General features: G+C 36.2%; 2 protein-coding genes across 6 annotated transcripts; both read right to left on the reverse strand.

Annotated features, from left to right (window-relative positions):
- Positions 1–2,521: 2,521 nt before the first annotated feature.
- On the reverse strand, positions 2,522–6,781 carry LOC113330888 (phosphoglycerate mutase-like protein 1). Of its 3 annotated transcripts, XM_026577681.1 has the most exons (11): positions 6,556–6,653; positions 5,752–5,817; positions 5,572–5,633; positions 5,344–5,451; positions 5,132–5,211; positions 4,675–4,837; positions 4,262–4,336; positions 4,058–4,146; positions 3,522–3,641; positions 2,995–3,039; positions 2,522–2,900 (listed from the first exon to the last, which is right to left on the reverse strand). In XM_026577681.1, the coding sequence occupies exons 2-11, from the start codon at positions 5,774–5,776 to the stop codon at positions 2,795–2,797; spliced, it is 873 nt and encodes a 290-aa protein (XP_026433466.1). In that variant the 5' UTR covers positions 5,777–5,817; positions 6,556–6,653; the 3' UTR covers positions 2,522–2,794. The 3 variants fall into 3 exon arrangements, with proteins under 3 accessions (XP_026433466.1, XP_026433465.1, XP_026433467.1); XM_026577680.1 differs by lacking the exon at positions 5,752–5,817 and having other exon boundaries at positions 6,556–6,781; XM_026577682.1 differs by lacking the exons at positions 5,752–5,817; positions 6,556–6,653 and having other exon boundaries at positions 5,355–5,451; positions 5,572–5,587.
- A 4,148-nt stretch (positions 6,782–10,929) lies between these two features.
- LOC113330890 (phosphoglycerate mutase-like protein 1) lies at positions 10,930–14,773 on the reverse strand. 3 transcript variants are annotated; one of them, XM_026577683.1, is made up of 11 exons: positions 14,531–14,773; positions 14,051–14,098; positions 13,889–13,950; positions 13,700–13,807; positions 13,485–13,564; positions 13,034–13,196; positions 12,611–12,685; positions 12,395–12,483; positions 11,874–11,993; positions 11,374–11,418; positions 10,930–11,277 (listed from the first exon to the last, which is right to left on the reverse strand). In XM_026577683.1, exons 2-11 carry the CDS (start codon positions 14,073–14,075, stop codon positions 11,172–11,174), a joined length of 873 nt encoding a protein of 290 aa, XP_026433468.1. In that variant the 5' UTR covers positions 14,076–14,098; positions 14,531–14,773; the 3' UTR covers positions 10,930–11,171. The 3 variants fall into 3 exon arrangements, with proteins under 3 accessions (XP_026433468.1, XP_026433469.1, XP_026433470.1); XM_026577684.1 differs by having other exon boundaries at positions 14,022–14,098; positions 14,531–14,772; XM_026577685.1 differs by lacking the exon at positions 14,051–14,098.
- Between the last annotated feature and the right edge of the window lie 313 nt (positions 14,774–15,086).

The raw sequence follows: 15,086 nt of genomic DNA on the forward strand, positions 1-15,086 counted from the left end.
TGGTTTATCAGCACCACACATCCGCAATGCTCCATGATCAGAAGATTTCTCTCAGCAATCTAACAGATACCCTATTAAGTTTCTTTTCTTTCTTTTTTTCTCTATTTTTTTTTATTTCGTACGATCAGTGGGAGATTCTAGCTTCTAACTTATAACTTGAGAGTTCGATCCTTGACCCACTGGATTATTTTTCTTTGTTTAGACCACTAATATGTTGTCAATTTGACAAACCTGCCTATCTTTTAGAGACCGACGGAGTAGTAAATTATATTACAGTGCTTGCTCTCATGGAATGCTTGATGTGTTGGGATAAAATGTCTTCTTTTTCGATTATCTTAGGATTTGGATTAGGAAACATATTCCAACTGATCACCATTATCTAGCCGACTAGGTGTATGGCATCAGCTTCCTTCTTTTTTTCCATAGTCATGTGTAGTTTTTTAAGCGGCCGGGGTTTGGGGATGGATGATGAAATGGTGATGATGACGTGGTTGCTTGGTAGGTAAGGGAGGAGATGACTAAGTACTACACGTTGCAGATAACCTCTTGAATAAGTAGAAGATTCTCAAGTGTTTAATCCGCGTCAGTCCTATTACGTGTCAATCTCATATCGAAAGCTTTTTGTCTAGTTTGTGGAGATTCTATTGTTTACTTCGCCGTTGTAGTAGTGGAATGGATCATCCAGTTAAAAGTGATCGACGGTCTTCCTCTTACTTGAACTTTAAGATTTTGATGATATAGAAAAGTACATCCATCCAGCGGTTACACTACAGGATAAAGTAGCCCCTACATCTACCAAATCAAAGGTTCATTCACTCTACACCCGCACCGGATAATTCAGTGGTGCCGCAAAACATCCGAACGTCAATTCTCAGGGGACCCGACGTTCAGATATGCCGTATTGAAAAAAAAAAAAAATAGGCCCGTGGACAAAAAGCTAGAACATCTTTTGTTAATTTGCTTGACCGTTTTTGATCTAGTAACACAACGATATTTTGATTTCGCAGCATCACAAGACTTGATGAATTTTCAGAAATGCAGTTAGAAAACAAAAATTATACCAGATTTATGTACAATTTTGATAATAGATGATTACATTACATTGATCAAGGAGAAATGCACACTAGGGGTTCAACTAATTAATGGATTGACTAATATGAATTGTTTAATTATATCAATAAACAATAGTAATAAATAATTAATTTCTTTATTTAGTTAAGCAAAACTGCTGGTCAAAGAAGAAAGAAGAAGTATGAAGAACATAAAAGGGGGTTCTGGTTTATGGGGTACAACACAAAATTTTGTTTATGGTTGTGTGTGAGCTGGTAACAAAGTTGATTTGCTGTTTTCTTTTTGATTCTTTTCCATTGTTTTTGTGTTAGGGATTTGTGATTCAAAATGAGTACTTAGTAGGTCTCTAACTACCTTATATACTATTATAGTACATCATCACAGCTTAATTAATTAAGTTAATTAGTATTATTAATCCTTGGGAGGAGTTCAGAGTTCTTATAGTAATATATAATCTGTACAAACAGACAGTCTAATGACTACTGTTTACTCCAAATCAGTATACTAGTTGGTGACAGGCAGCATTCACAGTTTTCTTATGAAATTGTTTTCATGTAGATGCTTTTTCAGGTTGCTAAACTTTTCCCTACACAAATGATGAACACTGCACACAGCCTAAGATGGGAAATACTTGGATTGAATTCACAAGAAAAAAAAAAAAAAAAGAGTTTGAAGGAAAAGAAAGAAAGTTGACAGCCTAGACTTCGCTAGAATGCCAGCAGGTGCAATTCAATGTGTATATCCTACATTCTACAACCCATAGTCTCTGCAGGCAAAGGTGAAGGATACATCGACAGAACAGTATCGAGATTCAGTCCAGTATGGTTTATACCCAGTCAGAACTCATACAAAGGCACCAACTCATCCACAGTTTTTATCACTTCTCTTCTCTGTCTGTCTACTGTATATTATAATGAGAATTCACATGCAATTGAAATGAATCGCCATTAATACACACCAGAGTATGTCTGCACTACTACTGCACATATCTTTGCTACTACAATTATTAGACTAAAGCTGTTTCATGAGCCCATGAAGAGCACCTCCCCATTAACATGATTTTTTATTCTCTGTTGCTAATGGGAATCATGGCCATCTATCAACTAACGGATAAAAACTAGGGTTCTCTGTATCGGGTCATGAGTTCACGATGGTTATGAATTTTCTTATTTCTCTTTTCAGATATATAAACTATTTCCTGACAAAGATTGGTTATTATAATATGCAGACATGTAATGAGAGAATAATAACGGCGCTGGCGCTGAGATTTTAATGCGTAAACGTGAATGCACATGATACATTGACTATGTCTCTATATACGCTGTGTTTGTATCTATGTAAGAATTTATCAATTAAGCTGCAAACAATATTGGATTCTCCTGAACAAATACAAATTAGTCCTTTTTATCATTACTTCAAATTTTCTAAGAGCAGAAAGAAATTTATAATATAGGACACGAAAAAGAAAAAGACTTGGATCTGATTCTTGAAGGATTCATTACATAATGAGTTAGATTTTGTTTGATTGTCAGACTGCATTTGATCACATATCAATAAAAATTCAGAATAGTTTGTCTCACGTAAGAAGATTCTGTTGAACTGCCCAATGAAAACTACTATTACAGAAAAACAATCACCTAAAATGGAATGGCAATTAAGACAAGGCACATCCATATAATATATTAGAGTGTACCGGGTTCAATTTCCACTTACCCACATTCGTCTAAGATGATGAATTGGGTGGTGTTTTCACTGCTGCACTTGGAAGATCAGGACCTTGCGGAATCTTGCCTGGATAGTTGGTAACCGAAGGATCCGACCCAAGCATACTGAAATTTAAAGGAAACAAAGTTTTGAACATTGACAAGTAGAAAACCTTGGAACGAATTTATATGCAAAACCAATGCAAGTAGTTACACTCACCCTCTATCCACAATCACCATTGACCGAAGTTCACAATTGGTGAAGCTGCAGGTGGTTTGAATAGAAAGCTAGAAGTTAGAACCACTGACAAGTTATAGCATTTACATGATGTATGCTTCAAACCAGGTGAATATTGTAAAACAAAATTCATTTACTTAACATATAAGGACTCTCTGCAAGCTTCAACCTTTTTTTTCAGTTAAGTACTTAAGTTTTGGTTATGGGAAGACTGTTACGATTCAGCTCCTAGGGAGCCGGCAGAATACAGAACAATGCAGACATTTTCTAGAAGTTAGCATAAATGTGACATCTGTTTTTGGGGACCCGCAATGGTGTAAAAATTAAGGAATATGAGGTCGACTTGTTTAGGTGATTTGTTACTGCCAGTCTGGGCTGCCAACTGGGAATACAAACACTTTCCAAAAGTAAGCACATTTTGTGGCATTTGCACAAAACAAAGAAGTGGCAAGTACCCACTAAAAACAAAGGAAAATATGAAAAAGAATCTTTGTGGATTAAACACTTACTGCTTGCAGACTTCTTCCTTCATCAGTGGATGATAGCTACTTCCAAATGATTTTAGGGTATGAAACAAGAATCCACTATGTGTAACAACTGCAATTTCTTTCTCCTTCCTCGTCCATAACCTGGGTAAAGATAAAAAAAAATTACAACCGAAACACGGATATATAATGTGGAAATCCAGAGTTCTGCCAAATGGAAGTTAAGTAGTGGGTGAGGTAATAACACTGAAAATTTGGGCAAAATGTTTATATTCTTCTATGAAAACCCATTTTCTGATGGTAAGCTAGGAAGAGAAAGAGCTTTGTGACTATGCCAGGTCTGATTCGATAACCAAATAACTTAGATATTAACAAGCCATAGAATGCATGGTTTATCATGAACAGACTATTTTCTCTTAGGATCATAACAATTCAACAAAATTTTGGCAGCCAAATAGAAGCATACAACGAAACATGATTTCCAATGTGGTATTTGATTTGTTCAAGTTTCTTATATGATCATTCATACTAAAAAAAAAGACTAAAGAAACAGCATTCACCAGTTCAAAAACTCAATTCCCCTTGCTGTCACACCGTCGTTTGGTTCTCTTACGTCGGTTTTCCACCAAGTATCTTCATCACTTTCAACCTGAAAACAACTACAAAAATTAGCTCAACTGTCAATTAGATTCCTTTGAACCCGAGATCAGCAGTCAAAGAATGACAATAACATCAAAATGGGTTAAGGTCGAACATGTACTCACCAATGAAAAATCAATCGCAGGAAAAAGGGGCACATACTCGCTGACACTTCTCCTCTTATCACATGGACGAACTCCCTTTAGCCAGACAACACTAGGAGTCAGATACAAGCAGAAGATGGAATAGTCTTGTAACTTAGAAAAGTGCATAAACCTTTGGAGTGAACTTTTATTACGTGAAAATTAATAAACCTGACTCCAAATCCCCTTCTCATAACTTCATACAGCACAGAGACACATAGTAATTTTCGCATATAGAACACATACAAAAGCAGATATCGCTTGCTTTCTTTTCATGTTGCTTTTTTATTCCATTTACATGCCCATTTATGCTACCCAGCCCAAATAAATATGTATTATGGCTGAATGCGATACAAAACGAAGCAAAAAGAAATGACAGAATGCTTCCTACATACCAAATGTTCTCGACATAGCTCTACTGCTACGAATGGTGGGCAATTTAAGCTTGAATATGCAGAACGGTCGTTATTCCCTGCATTTGCCACCATCAGAGGGAGTATATCCATTCCATCAGTATATCCTCCGCCACCAAATACGCCAACTGCTGTCTGCATCGTCCTGCAACAGTAAAAGAAGATATTTATTGATAAAATCTTCACTAATCCAAGTTTTCTGTGGTTACAGTCAATAACACCACCGCACCAGTTAATAGAGTAACTTGGGAGACCATCAGGTAGAGTTCAATATGACTCTTATGACAAGCTTTGCATAAAAGAAAGACGACTAAATGTTACATACAGTTTTCTTCCCTGCAAAACTTACTCGCTAAAAATCCAAAAAATCGGACACTATCTAGTGGTTATTTTGATTCCTAATGCAATAGCACATTGCAGTTTAAAGTGGTTATCTTACCTCAACATAGGAGATACAATTACCAGCTCAATCTTCTTAATAAGGCCGGAGTCATGAACATGATTTCGCAAATTATCAACCTGTTAAGATTGCACAATATTATCAGTTTATCACAATTCGTGTTAAGCCCACCGCCGAAGTCCACAAATAGAGATATCCAACTATACACCCATGTATTCAAGTAAATAATTACACGGGAACAAAGAAATGACCTGTTGCCAACCTAGAGGGGTAAGAGGTGCATCAAAAAGTGAGTACGATAGATATGCGCTGTCATCCTTTTCAGCTTCTACATTATGAACTCCTTGTGCATGCCTAACCTGTAGTATTAATCAACTTGAATTAGAGATTTACAAATAAGCATTTTGGAGCACTCATAACAGGTCAAATCAACAGGGGATGATAATAATATACCAAAGAAAAGGGCAATGAATACAAACCAGATGCAAAGTTTTACAACGATGTAATGGGAACAAACTTGGAGTTACACCACCATCCATATCTGCAAACAACCAGGTAGGAGAATTTAGTATTGGCAAAAAGTTAATCAAACAACCAACTGAGAGAATAGCCTAGTTTCCCATGGGGATATCTCTCATTCTTGAGGTCAGTTCAAGTACCCATCCTGACTGCCAAGTTGTCCATGGAGCTCCCGAAAGTTAACCGATTTGGGGGGTTTCAAAAATATGTACACCATAAGGGTTTCGAAGAAACAATTGTCAGTTTGTAAACATTAAAGAAGAAATGAAACTTAAAGCAAAATTCCATAACCCAAACTGTGGAGACCTAGATTTTTCTGGGGTCTCGCTGGACAATTTAGCTCATATACATGTAACTGTATCCTATCCATGTTTCAGCACCCAACACCTATAGATTTTATCTACCTACATGGTCAAATTTGGTACATATTCGTCTAATTTGTGCATTTAAATATGTATGAACAGAATATATGCACTATGTTATTCCCTATTTATCCATATTTCATTTGCAATTTCACAGTTTTCACAAGAATTGGGTTGTAAGTAATAAACAAGGAACCAAGCTCAACTGCTGAGGCATACCACCATTCTTCTGGGGTATCGCTGAACAATTTAGCTCCTAATACATGTTCTGGCACAGAATACCTAGATTTAATCTATCTACATGGTAGAATTGTGTACATGAAAAACCCATAACTTACTCAGTTAAAACCATGAACACTATCTGTACACCCTGTTATTCCCTATCTATCCATGTTTCATTTGCAATTTCACAATTTTCACAAATCTATACATAAAATTCTAGGATTTCAATCATTTCAACTAATCATTAGAACAAGTAAACAACAACATTAAACCATTGGTTATCAAACAGCCTAAACAATTAGATACATGAATAAACAGCATGAAATTATTGAAAAAGTTAGTTAGGGTTTTGTTAATTACCTGAAGATGATGATAATGCTGAAAGGACCAGAGGATATTTTCTCTTTAATGAAAATGATTTTGATCCAAGATAATGAGAAAGAGGTGGTTTGATTTTTAGGGTTAATCTTTTGATTGATGATGGGATGCCAAAGTTGAATAAATTACCACCACTACCACAACCAGACAGAATCCCAGTACTCCTACTTGTCATTTCTAGACAACATCATGATAATAAAATTAAAATTTATTTTATTTATTTATTTAAATTCTCTCCTTTTGATTTCTTTTTGTTTGATTCCATTCTTCTCTCTCCCAGTTGGTGGTAAAGGAAGTTTTAACCTACTGCTGGGACTGTGTGATGAAGATTGTAATAGACTAATGGGAAGTGGACAACTAGGATATCAGAAGGGATCAAGGGACCACAGATAGAAAGGGCCTTTGACTTTGGTCTTCAAGTTTCTCATTTCTAGAACATCTGATCCACACACTCAATGGGCTTGGATATTTGGATAGTAATTTTTTATGGACTTTTAAAGGCGAAAGGAAACAGAAAGAAGAAAGAAGTTATTTTGTCTATGAAATTTTAGAATGATTTGTCGAAGCTAAAAAGGCCAATTTTTTTGTGAATTACAGATACTTTGCTTCTGGTATCTAGCACCATGGAGCACAAATTCGAACTTTTGATGTATTATTTGCAAAAGCCATGCATTAGCAAAATAACTATAAGTTCTTGTTTATTCTATGTTCTTTAGAAAGATATCGGTATACATAAGAGGCCAAACGAAGTATAAATAAGTTAGTTTGACTTTAAGAGGCGAAACGAAGTATAAATAAGTTAGTTTGAGTATAAAATTTCAAAATGGCTCTTAGAAAGAGATCAAGATACACGAACTATCAAAGATAGTCGAACCTGGCTTCACGAATCCCTATGTGAAGTTTTTTTAGTCACTAAACGCTAAAAGGGTTCGAAGGAGAGCGCGACTCTAGTTTACAACTAGGATACACAAGAATAGTGTCAGGGATTCAAAGATCCCAGTTGTTTGAGGTTCTCCTTATATAGACTTTGAAGATCAAGGTTGCTTTAGATTTAAGCTAAGCTAAGGTAGATTTGGAATCAAGCAATCAATAATAACCATCACAATGAAAAACTTGACTTGATAACATAACGAAATATAAACTCTGGTTTGGATGGACCGTAACCGAACCGTGTATAATGTCTGGTTCATAAAAGGTTAACTGAAACTAGCCAATTGAACGATAAGCTTAACCATTTTCATATAAGACTTTAAGAATTAATCTTGAATCACAATGTGATCAAATATGTCTAGATAGTTTTTCTAGATAGTTGTTTTAAATGTCGATTATCTCATAGAAATAATACTGATGCATCTGAAAATATTCGACAGGGTAAGTACGTGTATTGGGTACGTGTACTGGGAACGTAACTATAGGAGTTTAAAGCCGCCTTAACGTCTTCCATGGAAATTGTGGTTTTTCCATACATTACGGTATCAACAAAATTATCATAAGATGGTGGTAAGGAACAAAGTAAACCCAATGCTTGGTCTTCATCTTCAATTTTGACATCAATATTTTCCAAATTTAAGAGAATTTTATTATAATCATCAATATGATCTATAATAGACATTCCTTCATGCATTCTAAGAGGATGTAATTTCTTCTTAAGATAAAGACGATTAGTCACGGATTTAGTCATGTACCTCTTTTCCAACTTGTTCCATAGCCCGTCCGGTGTCGTTTCCGTCGCAACTTCTCTCAAAACCTCATTGCTCAAACACAATAAAATTGATCCATGTGCTTTCTCCATGAGCTCTTCCTTTTCTTCATCCGTCAATTTTGTTGCTAGAGCCGTTTTCCCTTTCAAAGTTTTCACCAAACCTTGTTGTACCAAAACAGCCCTCATATTTAGCCTCCATAAATTGAAATCATTCCTTCCATCAAACTTCTCAATCTCATACCTTGCCGCCATTGTAGATCGCTTCTACCCCGGAGCTCTGATACCAATTTGTTGTAGCAAATGGCTCAATCAAGCACAATCAATCAAGAATTGAAATTGGAAATGAAATCAAATCATAAACAAGCACACACAACACAAGGATTTATAGTGGTTCGATCAAGATGATCTACATCCACTTTGAAGACGACGAAATTGATTTCACTATATATCAAACAAGGTTACAAGGGTATGATTCAAACCCTCCTCTCAAGATCTAGCCTCCATTGCCTCCTACTCCCTCTTAGCTAGTTACATTAGTTTCTCTCTCTATTATAAACCCTAGCCCCCATTTTATACTTGACCTAGGTTTACAAAAGAGACCAATGGACTATTCGGCCAAGTCCAAGAGTAAGCCCACTTGAATACTACACATGTATTCAAGGCATACACAACACTTTTATTGTTAACTGCATCCACAACAATCTTTGAATCCATCTCGAACACAACTTGCTGCATATTTCTTTCCTCTGCAAACTTTGTTGCTTCCCTTAGGCGCTATGATTTCAGCGTGTTCCGCACTTGATAAACTCCTTAGATATATACATTTTGAGCCCCTGTGTGCACCTGCAAAATCGCGAACTATTAGTCCAATTCCACCTGAATGATTAGAATGCAAGTAAGAACCATCAACATTAACTTTTAAGATTTCTCCTTGAGGGGGAGACCGATGCAGATTTCTTCTTGGCTGTACAGTATGAGAATTACATAAAATAACTGATGCCGAGGTATCATATTCTGCAATCTCTTTCTTGCATCTATGAATCACAGATTCTGGAGTAACTTGTGAATTATTGAAATCCTTCTCACATCTGGCAGACCATATACACCAAGTTGTAATACTGATTCTACAAATTATTTTCTCATCAAACTGGTGAATGAGAAGTTTATCAAACCAGTCACATATCCAAACCTTCAAGGAGACACCATTAGGAGTATGAATGCCTAGAACTGCAAACCAAATAACTTTAGAGAAAGAAGAACTCAGAATAGTGTGAGCAGGTGTTTCCAGGTCATGTGCACAGAAAGGACATGAGAAATTTCCATCTTGAATGATATTAAGAAGTTTGTCTCTTGTGGGAAGTATATCTGAAGACATTTCCAAGTGAACTGTTTAATTCTCGGTAGAATATTTAGTTTCCAGAGCTTCTTGTATATACCCTGCATTCTGAGACCTATAGTTTCATTAGAGATCTTTTCATCCATCATTTTTCTGTAGGATGATTTAACTGAGAAGTTTCACATTCTTTTCAAGCAACCAAATCAACTTGTCTTTGAGATTACGATGAATTGAGATTTTCTGAATGAATTTGGTAGTACAATCTTCAAAAAGACTATGAATAAGATTCACATTCCAGCTCCCTGTAATAGTATCAATAAGCTGACTGACAAAAACATACTCATGAAAATTTGTTGCTCCAGATTTTGGACTTGGGGGAGTATTTAAATCTTCTATCCATATGTCTTTCCAAATTCTTATTTGTTGATCATTTCCAACAGACCAGCAGCTAAACTTCTTTATGAAATGGAGCTCTGAACTAATACTTCTCCAGGACCAGGTGGAGTTAGAGTAGTTCTGGTTGTTAAAAATTTCACCATCTGGGAAGTATTTTGCCTTCAGTGATTGAGCACAAATTGAAATATCATCTTCACATAACCTCCAAGCAGATTTTGCCAGTAAAGCACGATTCAAAACCTTAAGATTCCTAAAGCCTAAGCCACCTTCCTCTTTTGGTTTGTAAAAGCGATGCATTAGCAAAATAGCTATAAGTTCTTGTTTATTCTATGTTCCTTCTCTCATGATATAAAGCCACTCAATAAATTCGAAGATTTAACTATGAGAGATCTAAGTGATTCTACGTTTGTGGTAGATCTATTGATTTGTCGTTGTTAACAAACTCCATTCACCGTGGCATATCAATGAAGGAATCAAGTTGCTTGCAGGTTAATTGTAACGTTGAAGATTAAATCGGACACCGAAGACCTCGTACGTAACTTTGTGTGCCTTGATTTTCTGGGATTTGAAAAGTTATTTATGTCGATAAACACAAGTCTCGTGAGATGTACAAGTTGTTTCTGATTTTATCATAAAACGTAATCCTTGTAATCAAAATTGATTATTTTGATAATCCTTGTCTTGATTGATCTCTTAACCGAGGAGTTTCATATTTGGTATATCACTGGACTACAAATCTTCAACAGAAGATCCTTGACTTTGTTTTTGTCATATACTATGGAATTGGCTCATCTTCGATGAGCAACAATTATCTTTCTCCTGAACAAATACAAATTAGTCCTTTTTATCATTACTTAAAATTTTCTAAGAGCAGAAAGAAATTAAAATACAGGACACTAAACACAAGAAAAAGACTTGGATCTGATTCTCGAAGGATTCACTACTAATGAGTTAGATTAAGTTTGATTGTCAGACTGCATTTGATCACATATCAATAAAAATTCAGAATAGTTTGTCTCATGTAAGAAGATTCTTTTGAACTGCCCAATGCAAACTACTATTACAGAAAAACAATGACCTAAAGTGAAATGGCAATTAATACATGGCACATTCATATAGTATATTAGAGTGTATTGGGTTCAATTTCCACTTACCCACATTCGTCTAAGATGATGAATTGGGTGGTGGTTTCACTGCTGCACTTGGAAGATCAGGACCTTGAGGAATCTTGCCTGGATAGTTCATAACTGAAGGATCCAATCCCATCATACTGAAATTTCAAAAGAAACCAAGTTTAGAACATTGACAACTAGAAAAATACTTGAACCAATTTCTATGTTAAAACAATGCAAGAAGATACACTCACCCTCTATCAACGATCACCATTGACCGAAGTTCACAATTGGCAAAGCTGCAGGTGGTTTGAATAGAAAGCTAGAAGTTAGAACCACTGACAAGTTATAGCATTTAAATGATGTATGCTTCAAGCGATGTGAATAATTTAAAATACAGTTCATTTACTTAACATATCAGGACTCTCTGCCAGCTTCAACCTTTTCTTTCAGTTAAGTACTTAAGTTTTTGTTATGCGGAAACTGTTACGATTCAGCTCCTAGGGAGCCGGCAGATTACAGAACAATGCAGACATTTTCTAGAAGTTAGCATAAATGTGACATCTGTTTTGGGGGATCCGCAACGGTGTAAAAAGTTATAGCGTTTACTGACAGTCTGGTCTGCCCAATTGGGAATACAAACATTTTCCAAAAGTAAGCACATTATGGCATTTGCACAAAACAAAGAAGTGGCAAGTACTCGCCAATAACAATGTACAATACAAAAGAAGAATCTCTGTTGTTTAAGACTTACTGCTTGCAGACTTCATCCTTCGTCAATGGATGATAGCTACCTTCAAATGACTTTAGGGTATGAAACAAGAATCCACCATGTGTAACCACTGCAATTTCTTTCTCCTTCCTCGTCCATATCCTGGGTAACCATAAATAAATATTACGACGGAGACACAGCTATATGATGCGGAAATCTAGAGTTTTGTCAAATGCAAGTTAAGTAGAGACTCTCTACTAGAGAGTGAGGTAACAACACTGAAAACTAGGGCAAAAGCTTTGTATTCTTCTATGAAAGCCTATTTCCTGAGGTTAGGAAGAGAAAGAGCTGCATGACTACAACAGTTCTGCTTCGGAAACCAAACTAACTTAGAAATTAACAACAATAGAATGCATGGTTTAGCAAGGACAGATCTATCTTTATTTCAGGATCAAAATGATTGAAGATGATTTTGGCGGCCAAATAGAGACATACAACGAGACACGAGAAAATGGAACAATGTGGTATTTGATTTAAAAAGAAGATGTAAAAACGGCATTCACCAGTTCAAAAACTCAATCCCCCTAGCTGACACACCCTCGCTTGGCTCTCTTACATCGGTTTTCCACCAAGTGTCTTCATCACTTTCCATCTGAAAATAGGTACAAAAATTAGTTCGACTGTCAATTAGATTTCCTTAAACAAGAGTAAAGCAGTCAAAAAAATATCAGTGAGACAGTAACATCAAATGACTGAGCTGAGGGCTAGCATGTACTCACCAACGAAAAATCAATTGCAGGAAAAAGGGGCACGTATTCGCTGACGCTTCTCCTCTTATCACATGGACGAAGTCCCTAGACTCGGATAACACTAGGAGTCAGATACTAGCAGAAGATGGAATAGTCTCGTAACTTAGGAAAGTGCAGAAACCTTTCAAGTAAACTTTGAGTACATGACAAAATTAATAAAGCTAACTCTTAATCCCTTCTCATAGCTTCATATAGCGCAGACAGCCAGAGAAACATAGTAAAATTCAATAATAGAACACATACACGCAGATATTTCATGTTTTCTTTTCTTGTTGCTTCTTGATTCTATGTACACGCCCTTTTTACGTTATCCAGCCCAAACAAATAGGTGTAATTGTTAAATGCGATACAAACTGACGCAAAGAAAAATACAATTGAATACTTCCTACATACCAAAAGTTCTCGGCACAGCTCCACTGCTACAAACGGTGGGCAATTTAAGCTTGAATATGCAGAACGGCCATTATTTCCTGCATTTGCCACCATCAGAGGGAGTATATCCATTCCATCTGTATATCCACCGCTACCAAATACTCCAACTGCTGTCTGCATTGTCCTGCAATGGTAAAACAGGATATTCATTGGAAAAATCTTCGCTAATCCAAGCTTTCTGTAGTTACAGACTTACAGTCGATAACACCACTACACCAGCTAATAGAGTCACTTGGGAAACCATCTAGTAGATTGATACGTTTCATATGAAAAGCTTTGCATCCAAAAAGAAAAACTAAGCATTACATACAGTCTACTTCTCTGCAAAAGCTCCTCACTAAAACTCCAAAAATCGACACATCTAGTGGAAGTCGTAGTGTTGCTGTTTAAAGTGGTTATCTTGATTGCTTACCTCAGCATAGGGGATACGATTACCAGCTCAATCTTCTTAATAAAGCCAGAGTCATGAACATGGTTGCGCAAATTATCAACCTGTTAAGATTGCACAATATTATCAGCTTTTATTACCGTTTGTATGAAGGCCACCGCCAAAGTCTACAAACTAGAGATATCCAACTATAAACCCATCTTGTGAAGTAAATAATTACACGTGAACAAAGAAATGACCTGTTTCCAACCTAGAGGAGTAAGAGGTGCATCAAAAAGTGAGTAAGATAGATATGCGTTGTAATTCTTTTCAGCTTCTACATTATGAACTCCTTGTGCATGCCTAACCTGTAGCATTAATCAACTTGAATCGGAGACTTAGATATAAGCATTCTCGAGCACTCTTAAAAGGCCATATCGAATACAAACCAGATGCAAAGTTTTACAACGGTGTAGTGGAAACAAACTTGGAGTTACACCACCATCCATATCTGTCAATAAACCAGGTAGGAGAATTTAGTATTTGCAAAAACGTTGATGAAACAACCAAGTGAGAGAATACCCTCTAATTCTTGAGGTCAGTTCAAGTACCCTCCCTGACTGCCAAGTTGTCCATGGTGCCCTCAAAAGTTAATCGATCTGTGTGGTTCAAATATGTATACCATAAGGGTTTCAAACAAACAATTATCAAGTTCTAAACGCTAAACAAGAATATAACTCAATGCAAAGTTCCAAACTCAAACTGCGGAGGCATACCAATCATCTGGGGTATCGCTGAACAATTTAGCTCTTAATACACCTAGATTTTATCTACCTACATGGTCGAATTGTGCACATGAAAACTAGTTTACACATTTAAAGATCTATGAACCCTATTTATCCATATTTCATTTGCAATTTCACAATTTCCACAAATCTATACATCAAATTTTAGGATTTCAACCATTTCAATTAATCACTGTAACAAGTAATCAAAAGACAATTAAACCATTGGTTGTCAAACAGCCTCAACAATTCATCAATAAACAAAATGAAATGAAATTATTGAAAATGTTAGGGTTTTGTAATTACCTGAAGATAAAGCTGAACGAAGAAGAAATGTACTAGGATGATATTTCCTCTTTGATGAAAATGATAGTGAACAAGGTTTGATTTCTAGGGTTAATCTTTTGATTCCTAGACAACAACATCATGATAATAATAAAATTAAATTTATTTTTTAATGAAATAAACAGAAGTTTGATTACATTGGGTTGATGGCAACCTAGCCACCAATGGGGCTCCGACACCCAATTCTCTCGTTTTGATTCCTTTGGTTTGATTCCACTCTTCTCCCTCCCAGTTGTTGGTAAAAGAAGTTTCAGCCTACTACTCGGGCTTTCGGCAAGACATTGTGATGGACTAATAGGAAGTGGACAACTAGGATAATAATGATGAAGGGGACCACGGATTAAAAAGGTAACAAGAAAATCCTAATTGATTATGACAGAACTTGTTTCCTTATCTTGGTTAGCTTTCCTTTTCTTCAGAAACTCTTCCAGCTGTAGGTGTCGACACAATATCTCTGGGTGTTGACACAATATCTTTGACACGCCCCCACAAGCGAATGTGTGTGCCAACAAGATTG

This window comes from Papaver somniferum, unplaced genomic scaffold (assembly GCF_003573695.1).
Source record: "Papaver somniferum cultivar HN1 unplaced genomic scaffold, ASM357369v1 unplaced-scaffold_12, whole genome shotgun sequence".
Classification (NCBI taxonomy): Eukaryota; Viridiplantae; Streptophyta; class Magnoliopsida; order Ranunculales; family Papaveraceae; genus Papaver; species Papaver somniferum.